This window comes from Saccopteryx bilineata, chromosome 5, assembly GCF_036850765.1.
Source record: "Saccopteryx bilineata isolate mSacBil1 chromosome 5, mSacBil1_pri_phased_curated, whole genome shotgun sequence".
NCBI lineage: Eukaryota > Metazoa > Chordata > Mammalia > Chiroptera > Emballonuridae > Saccopteryx > Saccopteryx bilineata.
The window spans coordinates 174255698-174276077 of NC_089494.1; the positions used below are offsets into that span (position 1 = coordinate 174255698).

Genomic DNA, 20380 nt, shown 5'->3' on the forward strand with positions numbered 1-20380 from the left:
GGTTTTCTTTTATATTGAACAGTGAATTGGAGAAGTAAATATTGAATATATTAAATAAGTCATTTCTATATCAGAGTTAATAGACAGACAGCATTACTTGTTCATAATTCTATTTCAAAAAACAACTTTTTAAAGAAGCCAAGAAAATTCCTTTAGCAATTTTAAAAACATTTTCATAACCTAGTAAACATGGAAAAATGCAATCCTTTGACGGAATCTGATGTGGCTTAGTTTCTGGCCAATATTCAGACCACTTTCTGAGGTATTTTTTAAAATTTCCTGGAGGCCATTACTTGTTTTAGTAATGTGAAGTTACATGTATCCCTATTTCATGGTTTAGCATTAGACAGAATTTAATACTTTAATTCAAACTGTTGATTTGTTTCAGAGTTGAAAAGTTTATGTTTTAAGGCAATCTTCTAAAAATGGGCTAAATAAAAAGCAGTTTTATATGCTAATATTTAAACTGTTCAGCTGTATTCCAAATCTCCTACTCAATTAGCCTCAAATTTTCCAATGACAAATGATATTCTTTCTAGTTGATAGTTTTAAGCATACATTATTAATTTTTCCTTATTTAGCTAAGAGTAGAGCTCATACCACAGTATTCAAAATAATTCAGTGACAGAATAATGGCCAAAAGAAAATAGTATACTTGGACCTCCTTAGCTCACCTAAGAAGGATTTTCTATAATATAATAAAATGACTTTCTGCATGATAATTTGAGATTGTAACTGAACTATTTTTATTAGTGTTTTATAATAATGTAATTTATCTAGACTTCTTTAAAGTAATTCAATATCATTTTTAACTTTATTCACAACATGTAGCTGAAATGATAATTATGTACTGAATTAGATAATTTAAAAAGTATATACAATTTCATACAAATTCAGTTTCTAGGCTTCAATATTTCTTGTGTACAAAACAAGAGTATTTGTGTACACACAATTTTACAGATAAAATACATAATGTATGTGCAACACTTGGCAACAACACAATGCCTATAATATAATGAAAAGAACTATTAACTAAATATTATTATGGCTTACTTTCCATAACTATTCAACAGGAAATAGTGATAATCAAGTTGTACTACAGAGATTAAAAGCATAGGTTTTGAACACCGGCTTTGCTACTTTTGGCCATTTTTTGCATAATCTCAGACAAAATGATGTACTTTTTGTTATTTCCATTTTTCCTTCTATGAAGGAAGAGTAATATATAAGAAGGGACACTATGAGGGTAAGATTAGAGACCAAGCATAATACCTAAATTAATAAACAATAAAAGAAATAGTTCCTATTATAAACAAAAATGTGTCATCCCTAATAATTAATCACCTCCATTTTTAATTTCTGCCTGAATTAGCTCTTGCTTCAATTCTTCAATTTCTTTCTTCAATTTAGCATTTTCAACTCGAAGTTTCTTCTCTTCTCTTAAAGTGGCCTGCAAAACTAAGATCAAGAAAATCGAGTTAAGTTTCCTAAAAGGTTTCTCATGTATACTACTTGGAAAGAGAGAATAGCCTGTATAAACATAGCTAGTATCCTAGTAACAAAATGGCCGGTTCCTTCACATCAGAATTTAGTATTATTAAAACAACGTGATATTTAAAAGAAAGAAAAGGGAGAAAATCTGTAAAATAATAGAATACAATAAATGTATTTGGATTTTCCTAGCTTCTATAAAAATGCTCACGATAACTTAAGAATTTGACTCAAAGTGTCAATACTGATAAATCTGTAACAAAAAGAGGTATATTAGATATATTAAATTATTTATTTTTTAAAAATCTGAGATCTAATAAAGATACCAAACAATATAAAGTTATTTCATTTCTTTATTCATTACCTTGTAAAAGTACCTGAATAATCTTTTATTCCTAATGTTTCAGAAATTGAGCTGGGCAAACATTTAATGAGTGAAATAACTTCAAAGATTTGCTCATGATATGTGTGCTAAAAGTGAGCAACAGGATATATGAAAATACCATATAAAAGAAAAACAATGATTCTTAGTGAGGTTAGTGCCCTCTAGGTGAGATTTTAAAAATCTGAATATTTTTTGGTTGTCACAAATAACGGGAGTCATTACTGGCATTTACTGGGCTGGGTCCAGGAATGCCAGATATCCTAACATTTACTAGATATTTTGAAGTTTCATTAAAATATTAACATTGGCTATTGAAAAATAAAATATAAACAAACAGAACAAAAATTAACCTAAATCCTAAAGGTAAAATGTAAAGTAGTGGAAAAAAATAGAAAATCATTTCAGAAAATGCCTTAGTAGAGAGTAATATAAAAGTATAAATTCTCTTCTATACAAGGTTAGGGAAGATATTTCAGTTTGCATTTGATTTCATCCAATTATCATTATTTTTAATCTCTAATACTATACCAAATTATTTCAAATGTCATTTTTCCCTCAGCAGTCTGAAAATAATACATTATTTTCCCTACATGCCATACATTCTCTATGTACCAATTCTAATTTATCTTAAGCCTAGACTATAATTTCACTCAAAATTAAAACATTAAAGGAATATACAAGTTATCATCAAAATAAAGTAATAATTTCTGTGGTAAACACTTTATTTGGTCTGTTAATATATAAACTGAATTTAAGTATCTCCTTTATAAATTTAAATTTTTCTTACTTGCTTTTTCCTTAAGAAGAGCAACTTGCTGCTTAAGATATTCAATAATTTGATCTGCCTCTGCACCTTTCTGTTCCAGTCTCTTCAGAACAGCATCATTTGTTGCCATTTTTGCCAAGAAACGGCAGAAAATCCTAAGCGAAAAATAAAAGAGGTAAATTATATTGTAAAAAGAATAAATTTATTTTATAGGAGACTGTGAACAAACAGTTTAAAAAGAAAAATATTTTCTACTGTACCAAGTCAATATGTTAGAAAAACACTTTTCCTACAACAAAACCAAGGCAGCACTTTTAGGTTGTAAAGTCTTAAGAAAGCTTTAAAATACTGAGAACATTATGACATAAGACAAAAAAACTAAGGAAAAAGAATAGCAACACCTTATCTAAACTATAACCAAATACCACACTCATATTCCAAAGAATTGTCAAATTTCTTTTTACATGTTATTTTTGCATATTGTATGTTTCTGTTTATTTAATTATGCACAATTTTAAAGAGGAATATGTGATTAGAAAAGACAAAAGTTAAAAGAAAAAGATCAACAATTAGAAAAACATCAATGTTAATCATATGCCTTCTTAGAAGTAACGTCAGTATATATATATATATGTTTGTGCATATATACTGTATATACATATACTGAGCCCTTGTAAAAGAATATTATTAGAACTTTAATTTTAGAATTCATAAAAATTACAAAACATCCTGTCATGTACAAAAAAATCTATATAAGCAAAAATTCTGAGATTAATTCACCGTGCTATTTTAATTCGCATTAAAAACAGTGTTAATCATAACAAATCCTACAAATTGTTTTACCTGATTATATGATTCAAAAAATAACAACTTATAATTTTATATTTAAAACATGAAGTATAATGACACAAGCATTACTGAAACCATTCTGATTTTAAATAAATGATGCACACTCAATACATGGTAAAATTTTTATTTATATGCTAATAATCAACAATCAGATTGTTCTAAAATATCAAATGATTCAATATCCATCCTATATAAAGAACATTTTGAAATGTTTATTTTTTACTAAAAGGAAAAACAATCCTCAAAAACTTTTATGTTAAAGTGACAATGGTATAGAAACAAAATAACCTATAAAGTTGTACATGAAGAAAATACAAAAGGGGGTTAAGCTGAAAAAAACATAGTAAACGGCCCATTTTCTACATGAACTATTACTTAACAGTTTGGAAAAATTCAGAGCAAAAATAAAGGTACAAAATTGAAAATAAAGAAAGCACTTTAAATTCTGCCACTTATGAACAAAATGAACACAGAATACCCGGTTGTTCCTCAAATGTTCGCAAAGTCAGAATTTCAAAGAAAAATACTAATGTACATATGAAGAAAGTAAAAAAATGACATTCTTATGAACTTTTAGTTTCCAAACTATATTAGTCTTTTAGTTAAGGTCTTTCTATTTCAGCCTAAGATAAGTAATGATCAAATATATTCAATAGGTGAAATATAGCTATCACAAATATGTAAATTAATGACTATTTGATTTGGAATAATTTAACTTTTACTTCCCTGGCCAAAAAAAAAAAAAAAAAATTGATGAGTATGAAATTAACACACTTTAGAAAAAACCCTAGTAAACTAGCATCTTAATTGATAATAAACAAATAGATTTAAAATGTAAAATAGTTTTAATGAATTCACCAACAGTTCCAGAAAGTCATCTCACAAATACTAGCCAAACTGCTGATAAATTGAAACATAAAACTCATGCCCCAAATCACACTAAGACAGTTTCAAAACTAAGACTAACAATAATTTGGAAAATAAAGATCATAAAACCTAGATTAAAAGAAAAATTATATGTAATTTTACTGAGTTGATAAATCTTTTAACTTCTTGCAAAATAGATTTATAAAAGTAAAATAAATATGACTTTTATAGTACATATTAAAGCACTGGCACACATTTAAAAAGAAGAAAGAATGCCATGTTTCAAAATACAGAAGCACAAATAAGCTGAATATATTTAACACATACACATCAACTAAGATGAAACAATGTAATAAAGGAAAGTGGTAAATCTTGAATGATACTGATAAAAAATACAATTAGAAAAAAAATCAGAAAAATTCTTAATGTCAGTTATCTAAAGGCGTTAAAAGACTAGGAAATATAAAATGGAAAGACTTGCCATCTCAGTTTTTCTGAAATCAAAATATTATCATAAACTGAAAACACGAAAAGGATTACAGCTAGTTAAGACTACGTAATGATTCCAGTTTGGCAAGAGATGGTTTAACAAAAGACCTGCTAATAAATTTAGCTTGAATGACATCTTTATAAGTACACTATATAAATTTTCTTAAAGTGTTGAATAAAAAAATCTTACCCACATTTAAAAGGAAACAGGTTACTGAAGAGTAAGTCAAATGTATAATATATTGAACTATAGAAATGATCCCTGAAAGTATAGTCTTTCAAACTGTCTTTCACACAAATATAAAAAAAGCCTGTAAAACATCATCCAACTTTTAGATAATTCTTATGCTTTAACTTTAAATACTTCAGAACACTAATATGCTATATATTTTATACACTGATTTAATTATAATATATGTAAATATATTTTAAAATAAGTATAATTTATATACTTGGCCATAAGTTTACAAATAGTACTTGCTTAGATTAAGTTCTAATTTAAATTTCAAATTGGTGAATAAAACCAGGACTGACAAATGTATATCACCTGAAATATTCAGTAAAAATAATTTCTAACCATATAATTAGAAGATAAGAAATAAAAAAAATAGATAATAGTAACAGAAATATTAGTGGAAAATACACATTTAGGCCACAAAGTTTTAAAATATTGAGACTATAGAGGGATGAGCAATCCTACTCAATTATTCATATATAAAATAATTATGGATAATATTAGAAGCCACTTCAAATTCTCTAACAGGTATTATTAGGTATTAATAACACCTTGTGTTAACTTTGCCTTCAGTATCTGCCAGCTCCTTTTTAAAGTACTTTACAGTATTAACTTATTTAATCATCACAGCACTATGATGTACTTACTATTATCACTTCTCTTTATTTTGAATATTAAGAACTTATTACAAGCGTAATAAAATAAAATAAAATAAAATTCAATGAAAAGAACATGGGCTTGGAAATCATAGACCTTGGATCAAACCCTTTGCCCCCCTGGGACTTAACAGCTCTGTAAACTTCAACAATTTCCTTAATACTCAGCCTGTTTTCTCATTTGTAAAATGAATATAATTTTACATATCTCAGAGTGACCCCAGGCAAAATGAGATACCATGAGCAATACATTTTGCCACATAGCTAATTATGTTGATGTTCTTCAGGGTTTCCTTACAACTGTTACCACACAGATCAGGGGTTAACAGAGTTTGTAACTAACCAAGAAAATATACTTCACCACTCCTTGTTGTCTTTCATTTGTGCTACCTGCCAGGTCCCTACAACAAAGTTCATTACTTCAGTTTTACTTATGGTCCCTGATTTTGAGCTATGTGCTGAGTTTATAGCAGAGAAAATTTAAACATGTTCTTTGTACTCACCTAGTTTTCAGATGCATGTAGGTAACAAAGTAAATTGGAGAATTTTTTTTTAATGAAATTATTTTAGGACAACTGTGTCAAGTTTAACAACAACATTGATTAAACTCAGACAAATCTTTTACTATTTTGTGCCACCTTGCTGCATGGAAATTTTCAGTTTGACATTGGGTATTCACTGAATTTCAAAACTTTTAAGTTTTCTAGTTTCCTCACAGTTTTCAATATGCTAATATGCAAAGGGTTTCTCCCAAATGATAATGTTAATAATACTATTATTATTAACATTTGTAGTGTATCTATTATGAGCTGGCCAAATGCTTTATCGATCAACTATAAATACTATAATTATGTCCATTATACAGAGAAGAAAATATGAATTAAAATTAATTTGTTTCAGGTCATGTGGCTAAAGGAGAACAGAAACAGGCCCATCTGGTTCTGGAGTTACTTCTTTTAATGCCCAAGTTATAATTTTTCCAAAGGATATAATTATGAAGCATTTCTCAATGTATTTAACCATGAAATCCTAACCAAAGAACATCTATTAGTATTTACTGGAACTAGTATTCTCTAAAACTATTTTGGAATGCTGGCTTAGTCTGTGCTAAAATAAAAGAAAAAGATTATGAGATTAAAATAGATAATACTTAATTACATACACAGTAATTACAAATATAAAACATTTAGAAAGAGAAAAAAAGGAGAAAAAAGCATGAGTATGTTAATTGTATTTGGATAGCGAGAGTCAGGATTTTATTTTAATTTACTAAATTAAAAAATAAAGTAAATATAATTTTCAAAAGTATTATCTAAATTATTCTGCCCCCTCACATTTTGTTTTTCTAATGTTCATCATATTTCATCAAACCTAAAAAGCCCTTGAACGATGATTTATAAAAACTTCATAAAAGCTGAAGCCGATTTTAGCAAATATGTGGATTTAGACTACATCTTAATCATTGAAACACATACAAAATGATGATTTCTGAAATTCTTATCATTTCGGAATGGCCTCCTTTTACCTCCTCCATCTCCTCAGTAGTTTTCCCCACTCTGATTCTAAGCCAATAATTTCTTTTAAATAACAAATCTTCTGTCCCAAGCACTCAATGTTTTGAAATTAGCTATTGCTTTGAAGTGATAGTTTTAAGCGCAGATTTTAAATTTTGTGTATAGTATGAGAACTCTACAAAATTTGAAATTGTTCTCCTGCTTCCCAAACCACCTGATTTCACTGTTTAAAAATTGCAATTAGGTAAAAATTTTATATTCTTCTAAGACACTCTAAGTAATGCATTTCATCAAACCTAAGACACTATCAATTGTAAAATGGCTCCAATAACAATCTTTGTTATTTTATGTTCCATTAACAAAAAAATACTGCTGATTAAGCAATGTTTTATCAGTCACATCCTTATCAAAAGACCTCTTTTAAATTCAGTCCTATTTTAACCTAGATCACTCATTTCCCTGTATTTCTGCATACACAATAACTTTTCATTTTAACGCTGAATCATATTGTAAATGATACTTAAAATGCCAACAGTACAAATAATTCAACTGAACTGATGACAATATTAACAGTCATGACCAAGTTTACATTAAGCATTACATTACATTACTGAAAACTAATTCAAAACTGCCACTTAGGCTACAGTGATTTAAAGACATCAATAATTATAAAATATACCTGTATTTCAGAGGTGGAAATATGAAAAAGATATGCATATCAGAATTGACAAATTACAGTAATTTTAAGAACTTTTTCTCTCTCCTTCTACCATCATCTCTATTCTTACCTCCCAAACTTCTTTCCTCTGTGTGCTCTGCAATGTAACTGCCAAGTTACCCCACCCTGAGACCATCTTTATTACAGTGCTATGCAATATGGTATATTTTAGAACTAGGTTAAAATTCTTGCTAGAATTTATAAATCCAAAGTCAGAATTTTAAAAGGTAAATAATAAAATTAAATATTCTGAGAAAAATGCAATCCACAGACACTCAAAATATACAGTGGCAGGCCCTGGCCGGTTGGCTCAGCAGTAGAGCGTCGGCCTGGTGTGCGGGGGACCCGGGTTCGATTCCCGGCCAGGGCACATAGGAGAAGCGCCCATTTGCTTCTCCACCCCCTCCCTCCTTCCTCTTTGTCTCTCTCTTCCCCTCCCCCAGCCAAGGCTCCATTGGAGCAAAGATGGCCCTGGCGCTGGGGATGGCTCCTTGGCCTCTGCCCCAGGCGCTAGAGTGGCTCTGGTCTCCGTAGAGCAAAGCCCCGGAGGGGAAGAGCATCGCCCCCTGGTGGGCAGAGCATCGCCCCTGGTGGGCGTGCCGGGTGGATCCCAGTCGGGTGCATGCGGGAGTCTGTCTGACTGTCTCTCCCCGTTTCCAGCTTCAGAAAAATACAAAAAAAAAAAAAAAAAAAAAAAAATATATATATATATATATATATATATATATATATATATATATTATATTATATACAGTGGCAGCAACTGCCAGTGATGCCAGGGGTCTTTCAGCAACATCTGCCGATACGGAAAGACAAAAACTAGGCTTTTTGTGAAAATTCAAATTTATTTTAGCTTGTGGTCAGGGAATGAATTCAAATACTAGCTTTGCCACTCATTGGCTATGAAACTTTACAACTTCTAAAAACTTTTTTGTTGAGGTATAATTGACATATAACACTAATTAGTTTCAGAATGAAAGCATGATTTGATGTTTGCAAATAGTATATTGCAAAATGATTACCACAATAGTACAGTTAACATCTTCCACCATATATAGCTACAAATTTGGGGGGGGTATTTTTTTTTTTTTTTTTTTTGGTATTTTTCCGAAGTTGGAAACTGGGAGGCAGTCAGACAGACTCCCGCATGCGCCCGACCGGGATCCACCCGGCATGCCCACCAGGGGGCGTCGCTCTGCCACAATCAGAGCCATTCTAGCGCCTGAGGCAGAGGCCACAGAGCCATCCTCAGCGCCCAGGCCAACTTTGCTCCAATAGAGCCTTGGCTGCGGGAGGGGAAGAGAGAGACAGAGAGGAAGGGGGGGGGGGTGGTGGAGAAGCAGATGGGCACTTCTCCTGTGTGCCCTAGCTGTGAATCAAACCCGGGACCCCTGCACACCAGGCTGACGCTCTACCACTGAGCCAACCAGCCAGGGCGCTACAAATTTTTTTTAATGAAAATTGTCAAGATCTACATTCCTATCTACTTTCAAATATGCAATACAGAGAACTCTAGTCACCACCTGTACATCCCCATGGCTTAATCATTCCATAACTGGAAATTTGTATTCAGTCTTGATTGTTTTCTTTTATCACCAGAGCCTTCTTCCCCTTTATAATCAGGACACTGGCATCCTGAAGGATTAAAGGATGGCTATCAGAGGACAGCTATTAAGGACGATATGAGAAGACAATGCATGTATTTCAAAACCCAGCTATTAACACAGAAAACCCATCTGTCTAGTGAAATATAAGTATTTTAAGAGGGGTATGTTTAGATTTCCTATAGCCCTTTTACCACACAAACAGGGTCATCTTTTACGTTTCAGATTTTCTTCAATAGGATTTAACTATCCCTTCCCACCCATAGATGCACTCACCACTATCTTTCTCCCATTACTTATGTAGACGTTAAGAAATGTCCAAATCTGTAGAAAATTTTTGTGAGTTTGAGTCAAACTGATGACATTGGCGGGAAGCTAGATCTAGATGGAACAAAAATATGCTCCAAAGAATGGAAGTTTTACAGCCTATTTTATAAATTAGAATCAAAGGAGGAGGCATAGGGGGTGTGAGGGTTACATGAAATCCACTAGCTGTAGAGTAAGGGAGTGAGGGAAAACAAAGTAAGGAAATCTCTGGGATTAGATAGAAAGTACAACAGAGACACATACTTCTTTTACATTGGTGGGTACAGGACAGTTAAAAATGAAAGTTTACAGCACACAGAGAGGGTATGCAGGGAACAAGATAACAATGAGGTGTTCTGTGTGGTCTTGTGCTCTGGTGGAGGCTGTGCTCTGAGATGTCTGGGAAAAAAGATTACTCTGACAAAGTATGTTACCTTAGATGTAAAAAGACAATAGGTAGGCTCACTTATGGTAAATACTGACTTTAGTCAAGGAAGCTACACACCTAGGATGTGACTACCCATCATGACCAGCTTTTAGTTAGGATTTTGTATATTTAGAGCACCCTATCTAGTTGCTTACAGTCTGAATTTGTAAGGCCCACCATGCAGCTTCTCCTGAGCTTGTTAAGTTTATTATGTGGCTCCTTTCCTCTACCCTTACCTAAGAACACATCTAATAATGGCCACTACTTTAATGAGCCAAGGCACAGTATATATATTGTCATTTAACCTTTAAAGGTGGTGAGATAATATTTCCATTTTATACATAAACTCAGAGAAATTATGAGTTTTATAAGTTTACTCAAATATTAAATGGCAAAGCTATGATTTTAACCTGTATTTGTCACTCCAAAACTCACACTATTTTTAGTCTTTTCCAAAACTAATTAAAGAAAATTAACTCACATTCCTTAATACTCTTACACATCAAACTTGAAATGTGTAAGAGTATGATTGGCCATTCCTTAATTCTACTCAAGCCACCATCATGCCCCTTCTGGATTACTGCAAAAGCCTCCTAACGATCTTTCCTCCATCCGGTGCCCTTCAGTCTATCTCAACAACAGCCAGTGAGATCCTTTCAAGAAGGAAGTCAGATTCTAGCACACGCTCCTACAAACCCTCCAGTGGCTTAGATGCCCTGAAGATCCATCATGATCTGCTCCTGCTTTCTCTGATTTTTGTCTCCAGCTTTAACCACTTCACTCCACTCTGACTCACAAGATCCTTGCTGTTCACGGGAGTTTCTGCTTGACAGCTTTTGCAATGGCTGCTCGCTCATCCCGACTGCACCTCACCAAGATTTCTGCATGGCTAACTCTCTCCCTTCTGTCAGCTCTCTGCTGGAGAGTCGTCACCTTTTCAGTGAGGCGTTCCCTCTCCACACTAAAATTCCAGTCCCTGGCCACAATAAAGTTCCAACCTGTATCTTCCTTCCCTGCTTCATTTTGCTCTTCAGCCCTCATTACAACCTGAAATAGAGTGTGTGCTTTTCTTAAGTTTGTCTAGTATGTGTCCTCCTCAATAAAATATGAACTACAGGGAAGCATGAATTTTGGTTTGTTTTATTCACTGCTCTCTTCCAATGCCTGAAACAGTGCCGAGCGCTTAATGATATTTTTTCTTGTCTAACCTCACCACCTCCCGCCCCCACAGTCCTTTGACGCGAACGCGCGCGCTCACACACACAAAGTAAACATGTTTGTGACTATACAGAAGCATCGTTTCCTTTGGCCCCGCATCCCATTTCTCAGACTTGGCTCCTTCAAAGGGTCCCAAACTCTTCCCTACTTCCTCATGCCCAGATTGGTGCTTGTGTCAGCGGACTTCCCACTAGGACCCACAGGCCAGGTCTCCTCTCCGCAGGGAAAGGGGACTCCCACGGTCGCAATCTGCCTACTCCAAGACCCCCCGCAGACGTCACTCACATGAATCAGCGGATCCGGACCCGGGCAGCCTCAGCCGTGAGAAGGTAGGGAAGCCTCCCGCACAGAACGAAGTGAGAAAGGACCCAGCGAGGTGTCCCAACTAAACGCCTGAGCGTTCCACAGATTCACCTTTAAAGCTGCTGTCCCCTTCCTGTGTACAGCCACACCACGCTTCCAGTATCCCATTGCAGTAACGCCAAACCCCTGTACCCATTCCTTGGTCGCGACATTTTGTCACCAGGTTAGGCAAGGGGCAAGACACCGGACTTCGGGGTCTTTCGTCAGTGTTGTGGCGCAGAAGCTGTGAGGTCAGAGGAAACGGCCAGGCTGAGTCGAGGGTGGGGGGAACACTGAGAACTGTCAGTGGAGGGACGGGCTCGCGCTCCTGGCCGGGTTCGGACCTGGGGACCTCCGCTGACTTTGCTCGCGGGCAAAGGGCAGTCAGTCTCCGAGCTTCGGGCGCTCCCGGAGCGGCCTCTATTGTACCAGCACTCTGGGTAGAAGCTCCATCCCTTTGTTTTTGTGTCCACCTGCGTCCTCAGGTTCTGAGGCAAGTATTTGGGTTTCCCACTAGTGTTTGTCTAACGGGTGGGGCTGGTGGTAGGTAGAGAAACGTCAGGTGCAGCGACGGGCCCCGCCCATCCGCGGTGAGGAGCCGAGCCTATCTCCGGAGCTGCTGCTCTCAGCCCTGCCCCCGTCCCTGTGTGCAGCCCGCCTTCCGCCTACGGTCGCTCACCTGAGCTCCCGGCAGTAACCATACGTCACTGCTTCGAAGGGAGGTTTATTTAAAGAGGTTAGAGATTGTAGAAATAGCTCTCCTTCGCGCATCTCAGATGGGAACACTTGCTTTGGTTTGTTCTGGTTTGCAGAGGCTTACTCAGTTATTGAGATGTAATTTCCTTGTGGAGAGGAAGAAAGTGAACAAGTAGAAGTTACTTTAAAATGGTCCCTGGTTGTTTTTCAACACCCCATGGTCCCCGTTTTTGTTTGGAACAAAAATCCAGCTTCTTGAGGGGACTGGTTTTATTTTGCTCGATGAAGAAATGTGTAACCTTTTATTTATGATAAAAATCATCTTTTGCCCATTTTTTACCTTTATTCTGCAATTTGAGTCATTTCAAATCCAGGTTTTTGAGGGCACACTTTGTGTTTTGTTTACTGTCGTTAGCCTGGCAACCGGAAAAACACCTGACAAAGTAGGATCTTAAAGATATTTGTTGAGATTATGAGTTTTTAAACATAATTTCAGTTGTTGTTACCCCTCAACTAATCTCTCACCTCAGTTACTTATTTTCCACTAGCTTTCTTCCATTCATCAAGTGAGTAAAAAAGTATGTGTGTCTTTTTTTTTGCATGAACCTTTTTTGTGTACCTGAGAAGTAAAGCAGAATACTGATGAAATGTTTTGTGTTGATTAGTGTATCTTTATGATTCATTTGCATTTCCTTCATTTGTTTATTTGATTTTTAAGCGTCTAAGTGACAGAGGCATCTAATTGTAATCAAATACTATAGAACGATTGCATAATAAAAATCAGGAGTTTAGTGTCTCCCTTCTTCCCCTCAGTCCTGTTCTTCAGAGATGTCCACTTTTAACTATACCTAATTTTAGGCCTGTATGTTGAATAAACTACTAATTCTTTTTTTAAATTGAGTTCTTAAGGTAGCCCGCATCATTGACACCACTTCCCTTCTCCAAATATGTGAATAATTATTGGTTAGTTTTGTAATTCTAAATAAATATAAACAATTATTTTTTAGATCAATTCTCAAAAATATTTTTGCTTCTTATTTGGTAAAATGAGGTACTCTCTTCCAGCTTTTCCTTTACCACTTCAGAAACCAAATCCACTCCTACCTTCCCTTAGCTAGACCTTTACTTATATGTTGTCAATTTTAATAATATTTGCATGATATTTCTTAACTACAATTGTTTTTGCTTTTTGTTTGTTTTTATTTTTGTCTTTTGTTTTTTAAGTGAGAGGAGGAGAGATAGTGAAACCGACTCCTGCATGTGCCCCAACTGGGATCCAAATGGCCACTCCTGTCTCGGGCTGATGTTCTAATCAACCCAACTATTTTTGGCACCTGAGGCTGATGCTCTTGGACCAACCAAGCCATCCTCAGCTTCTCGGCCCATGCTCAAACCAGTTGAGTTACTGGCTGCAAGAGGAGAAAAGAGGGAGAAGCGGGAGAGGGAAGGAGAGAGAAGCAGATGGTCACTTCTCTTGTGTGCCCTGACCAGAAATCGAATGCAGGACATCCATACCGGGCCATCGCTCTATCAGCTGAGCCAACTTGCAAGGGCCACTTTATGTGCTATAAAAACCAAAAATATGTTACAGTATTATGGTTTTGTTCTTCAGTGTAGAACTAAGAAGTATGCTATGGTACATTTCCTTCCCAATGTTTTAATTTGATAATCCCATGTGTCATGAAGGAGAAGATTTTTAATACTAACATCAAATTGAATCTTTTCTACTTAAGTGTGCTTTATTTTTTGGAACATGTACTTATAATTTTTAACCTTATTTCACAAAGTACTTGCTGATTTTTTTTGAGAAAGAGGCGCATATGCTTTCTTCATTAGATCCTCCCATCTTGTGCTTTCTTCACCACATCCTCGCATTCTTAGTATGAGAAACTTCCAGTTCATTTGTGTGCTTTAAGATGTTCCACTTGGATTCCAATCACTTTCTGATTAATTTGAATAGATTGCATTCTAGTTCTTTTGTACAGCTTCTATCCTTGGTAGTATTCATTTAACTCTTAGGTAAGTTGCAGTGTCTCTTAACCCAACATCTTCTATTTTGTTTTCTACTCTGTTTTGGTAAAATAAATCCTAAAAACAACTTATTTATAAAATGAATTTGGATGGTAATTTTATTAATGTTTGCATAGCTGTAACTTATGTTGCTGTTATGATTAATAATTTTGCTGGGTATAAAACAAATTTTTAAGCCTTCACTATCTTTTAACTTCCATTGTTTCTCATGAGAAAATGAGAATTCCAGTCTGATCTTAATTTGTTGGTGCCAGAACTATTTGTTTGTTCTCAGAAATTATTAAACTAATTAGTTATGTTTGCTGCTTTGAAAATTTATTATGTTATGTCTTGGTGTGATTCTCCAATGAGCTCATGCAAAGGTACTAGAAAAAATGTCTCAGTGTGAGTCTTTTTCATTTATCCTCCTTGAAATTATAGGACTTTTTAATTTGAAGATATGTTTACTTTGATCTATGGGGAGTTTTTGCCTATTCTATTTTTTTTTTTTTTTTTTTTGTATTTTTCTGAAGTGAGAAGCGGGGAGGCAGAGGGACAGACTCCCACAGCACTCGACCGGGATCCACCCGGCATGCCCAAAAGGGGGTGATGCCTGCCCATCTGGGGCATTGCTCTGTTGCAACCACAGCCATTCTAGTGCCTGAGGCGGAAGCCATGGAGCCACCCTCAGCACCCGGGCCAACTTTGCTCCAATGGAGCCTTGGCTGTGGCAGGGGAAGAGAGAGACAGAGAGAAAGGAGAGGGGGAAAAGGATGGAGAAGCAGATGGGTGCTTCTCCTGCGTGCCCTAGCGGAGAATTGAACCCAGGACTTCCACATGCTGTGTGGATGCTCTGCCACTGACCGAACTGGCCAGGGCCACCTAGTCTATTTTTTTATAATTTTTTCTCTTTTGTTTTTCTCTTCTTTTTTTGAAACTCACTAAAGTGATTGTTGGATTCTTGACTTGATTCACTTATGTCTGTTGTCTTCTCGTGTGCTTTTATCTATTTGCCTTTTTGCTCCATGTTCTACACAGTTGTCTCAACTTTATTTTCCAACAGTTTTATCTAATTTAGTAATCACATCAAACATGCAATTTTTAATTATTCCTTTCTTATATTCTCTTAATTTTCTTTGTTTAATTTATTTTTATCAGATGAAATTTATGTATATTAAAATATGTACTCATTTTAAGTAACCGGATCGATGCATTTATATATATGAACATCCTTGTGACAAGTACCACACCAAATAAAATGTAGAACATTTGCATTACTTTAAAAAAAGTTCTTTTGTTTTCCTGTCCAAGCCCATCCTCCTGGCTCAAGGCACTATGTTCTCATATTTATCACTGTAGTTTAGAACTGAAGTTCTGGAACTATATTAAATGTATAAGAGTTCATAGCCTGACCTGTAGTGGCACTGTGGATAAAGCGTCAACCTGGAATGCTGAGGTTGCGCGTTCAAATCCCTGGGCTTGCCCTGTCAAGGCACATACAGGAAGCAGCTTCTATGAGTAGATGCTTCCCACCTCTCTCCTATCTCTCCCTCTCTTTCCCACTTCCCTCTCCAAAATTCAATAAGTAATTTGTGTCTACTGTTTTCATCAGTGTTTTTGAGATTCATCCATATTTTAACATGTTTGTTCCTTTTTTGTTGAATAGAATTTTATTGTATGAATATGCCACAACCTGTTTGTCCATTCACTTGTGTGACGCTTGCATTGCTTCCAGTTTTTGGCCATTATGAGTAAAACTATAAATATTCTCATAGAAGTGTTTTTTTGAATAAATATATATATTTATATATATATATATTTTAGCAGGAGTGGGATTAATGAGTCATAAACTGTAGAACAGTTTTTTAAATAATTTTCAAAGTTCTTGTGTCATTTTACACTGTCACCAGCAGCATCATATCAGCTTCAATTTCACATTTTTCTCAACACTTGTATTTCCAGTGATTCAAATTTTAGCCATTCTGGTAGCTGTGCAATGGTATGTTGTGGTTTTACTTTGCATTTCTCTGATTAATGCTACTGAGAACGTTTTTTCTGTGCTTATTGTTTATGTGTATGCTCTCCTTTGTGAAAGTATAGGTTTCAGACTTTTACCTAATTGTTGACTTATTATTAAGTTGTATGCATTCTTTATATATTCCTGATACAAGTCTATTATATAGTCATATGTATATGCCTATATAAAAAATGTCTTATAAAACATTTTCCTTTATCTTTGGCTTGAAGTTTCATTTTCTCAAGGGTCCCTTTTGATTTTACCCTTTTGATGTGTAGATGTATTTAATTTTGATAAAGTCCACTTTATCTAGTTCATCTTTTATGATTAGTGCTTTCTTTTATTGTGCCTATTAATACTTCACCAATCCTAAGGTTGTGAAGATATTCTCAATGTTTTTTTATAGAAGACTTATAGTTTTAGCTTTTACATTTAGGTTTATAATTCATCTCAAATTTTTGTGATATTAAGTAGGCATTGAGATTAGTTTTTTTTCCATATGTATACCTTTTCTTTCTTTTATTAATTTAATTTATCAGGATGACATTGGTTTGCCAAACCATACAAATTTCAATTGTACAACAATAAAACGTCATCTGCACACTGCATTGTATACCTTCTACCCCAGGAATAGTCTCTCTTCATCCCCGTTTTTCCCCTCTTTGCCCACCCCCACTTCACCCCTGACCGCTCTTCCCCCTGGCTGTCACCACACTGTTGTCCGTATCTATGTGTTCTGTATATATGCTTTTTGGCTAATCCCTTTCTCTTTCATCTAGTTGCCTTACCCCCCACCTCTTTTGACAGTTGTCAGTCTATTTCTATTTTGTTCATCAGTTTCTTTTGTTCATTAGATTCCACATACAGTATAAGTAAAATGACGTGGTATTTGTTTTTTCAGACTGGCTTATTTCACTTAGTTATTCTAGCACCATTTGTTAAAATCACTGTCCTTTCCCTGTTGAATTTTGTCCTTCATTAAGAAACAATCTATTGTATTTAAAAACTTTTCTTCATTTTAAAATTTAAAAATAACTTAAAATTTTAGAAATATGTGATATGTAGGTCACACACACATCTATATAGGTGTGTGTGTGTGTGTGTGTGTATATATATATATATATATAAATCATGAAATGTAAGAACAATATGAATTTCCACTAACCCACCTAATAAGAAGCAGTATATTACTCAAGATTTTTGAAGCTTTTTATGGGTTCTTCCCTAATCTCACCCCAGCTTTTTATATGGTGGTAACCCTGTTCTCAAGTAAGTTTTTTTCCTTTACTTTTTGAATATATTCTTACCTTAAGGTAGGTATTCCTGAGTTATTTATTATTTTGCTTTTCTTATTTTGAATTTTATAATTATATTGCTATAAGTTTTGTGTGACTTTTTCCCCCTACTCTACATTATTTGTAAGATTCATCTATGCCATTAAAAATGTTTCTATAGTTTGCTTATTTTCATTCTGTATGCTTTCCATCTAATGAATATACCACAAATTTATTTAGTCTTTCTCCTGTCTTTTTTTTAATTTATTTTTATTTTTTTATTATAATTTTATTTTTTTAATGGGGTGACATCGATAAATCAGGATACATATATTCAAAGACAACATGTCCAGGTTGTCTTGTCGTTCAATTATGTTGCATACCCATCACCCAAAGTCAGATTGTCCTCTGTCACCTTCTATCTAGTTTTCTTTGTGCCCCTCCCCCTCCCTCTTCCCTCTTCCTCTCCCCCCTCCCCCCGTAACCACCACACTCTTATCAATGTCTCTTGGTCTCACTTTTATGTCCCACCTATGTATGGAATAATGCAGTTCCTGTTTTTTTCTGATTTACTTATCTCACTTCGTATAATGTTATCAAGATCCCACCATTTTGCTGTAAATGATCCGATGTCATCATTTCTTATGGCTGAGTAGTATTCCATAGTGTATATGTGCCACATCTTCTTTATCCAGTCATCTACTGATGGGCTTTTTGGTTGTTTCCATGTCCTGGCCACTGTGAACAATGCTGCAATGAACATGGGGCTGCATGTGTCTTTGCGTATCAATATTTCTCAGTTTTGGGGGTATATACCCAGTAGAGGGATTGCTGGGTCATAAGGTAGTTCTATTTGCAGTTTTTTGAGGAACCACCATACTTTCTTCCATAATGGTTGTACTACTTTACATTCCCACCAACAGTGTATGAGGGTTCCTTTTTCTCCACAGTCTCTCCAACATGTCTTGTTGGAGACTTGCTTTACCTGTCTTGTTAATAATAGCTAATTAATCTATTAGCTATACGGATGTGAGGTGGTATCTCATTGCAGTTTTGATTTGCATTTCTCTAATAACTAAAGAAGATGAGCATCTTTTCATATATCTGTTGGCCATTTGTATTTCTTCCTGGGAGAAGTGTCTGTTCATGTCCTCTTCCCATTTTTTTATTGGATTGTTTGATGTTGAGTTTTATGAGTTCTTTGTATATTTTAGATATTAGGCCCTTATCTGAGCGGCTGTTTGAAAATATCATTTCCCATTTAGTTGGCTGTCTGTTTATTTTGTTATCAATTTCTCTTGCTGAGCAAAAACTTCTTAGTCTGATGTAGTCCCATTCATTAATTTTTGCCTTCACTTCTCTTGCCATTGGAGTCAAATTCATAAAATGCTCTTTAAAACCCAGGTCCATGAGTTGAGTGCCTATGTCTTCTTCTATGTACTTAATTGTTTCAGGTCTTATGTTTAGATCTTTGACCCATTTTGAGTTAATTTTAGTACAGGGGGAAAAACTGTAGTCCAGTTTCATTCTTTTGCATGTGGCTTTCCAGTTTTCCCAGCACCATTTATTGAAGAGGCTTTCTTTTCTCCATTGTGTGTTGTTGGCCCCTTTATCAAAAATTATTTGACTATATATATGTGGTTTTATTTCTGGACTTTCTATTCTGTTCCATTGGTCTGAGTGTCTATTTTTCTGCCAATACCATGCTGTTTTAATTGTCGTGGCCCTATAATATAGTTTGAAGTCAGGTATTGTAATGCCCCCAGCTTCATTCTTTTTCTTTAGGATTGCTTTGGCTATTCGGGGTTTTTTATAGTTCCATATAAATCTGATGATTTTTTGTTCCATTTCTTTAAAAAATGTCATAGGAATTTTGATGGGAATTGCATTAAATTTGTATATTGCTTTGGGTAATATGGCCATCTTGATTGTATTTATTCTTCCTAACCAAGAACAAGGAATATTCTTCCATCTCATTATACTTTTTTCGATTTCCCTTAACAATGGTTTATAGTTTTCATTATATAAGTCCTTTACATTCTTTGTTATGTTTATTCCTAGGTATTTTATTTTTTTTGTTGCAATCGTGAAGGGGATTATTCTTTTGAGTTCGTTCTCAATTGTTTCATTGTTGGTATATAGAAAGGCTATTGACTTCTGTATGTTAATTTTGTATCCTGCGACCTTACTGTATTGGCGTATTGTTTCTAGTAGTCTTTTTGTGTATTCTTTGGGGTTTTCCATGTATGTGATCATATCATCTGCAAAAAGTGATGCCTTTACTTCTTCTTTTCCGATATGGATGCCTTTTATTTCTTTGTCTTGTCTGATTGCTCTGGCTAGAACCTCTAGTACCACATTAAATAAGAGTGGAGAGAGTGGACAACCCTGTCTTGTTCCTGACTTAAGGGGGAAAGCCTTCAGTTTTGTGCCATTTAATATGATGTTAGCTGATGGTTTATCATATATGGCCTTTATCATGTTGAGATATTTTCCTTCTATACCCATTTTGTTGA

At 34.7% G+C, this 20380-nt stretch overlaps 2 protein-coding genes across 3 annotated transcripts in view; one reads left to right on the plus strand and one right to left on the minus strand.

The window, feature by feature from the left end:
* AIMP1 (aminoacyl tRNA synthetase complex interacting multifunctional protein 1) overlaps positions 1-11947 on the minus strand; it is a 33396-nt gene extending 21449 nt beyond the window's left edge. Inside the window, exons 1-3 of the mRNA XM_066278775.1 lie at positions 11811-11947; positions 2664-2797; positions 1345-1458 (exon numbers count right to left, since the gene is read on the minus strand). Coding sequence (XP_066134872.1) covers positions 1345-1458; positions 2664-2797; positions 11811-11812 — 250 coding nt within the window. The 5' untranslated portion in view covers positions 11813-11947. The remainder of the gene's footprint in view (positions 1-1344; positions 1459-2663; positions 2798-11810) is intronic.
* A 187-nt stretch (positions 11948-12134) lies between these two features.
* The window catches only part of TBCK (TBC1 domain containing kinase), a 263198-nt gene continuing 254952 nt past the window's right edge, over positions 12135-20380 (plus strand). The window contains exon 1 of one of the 2 annotated variants that reach the window (XM_066278774.1): positions 12135-12360. The gene's annotated coding sequence lies outside the window, so the exon portion shown is untranslated. The remainder of the gene's footprint in view (positions 12361-20380) is intronic. The other variant, XM_066278773.1, reaches the window with a different exon arrangement.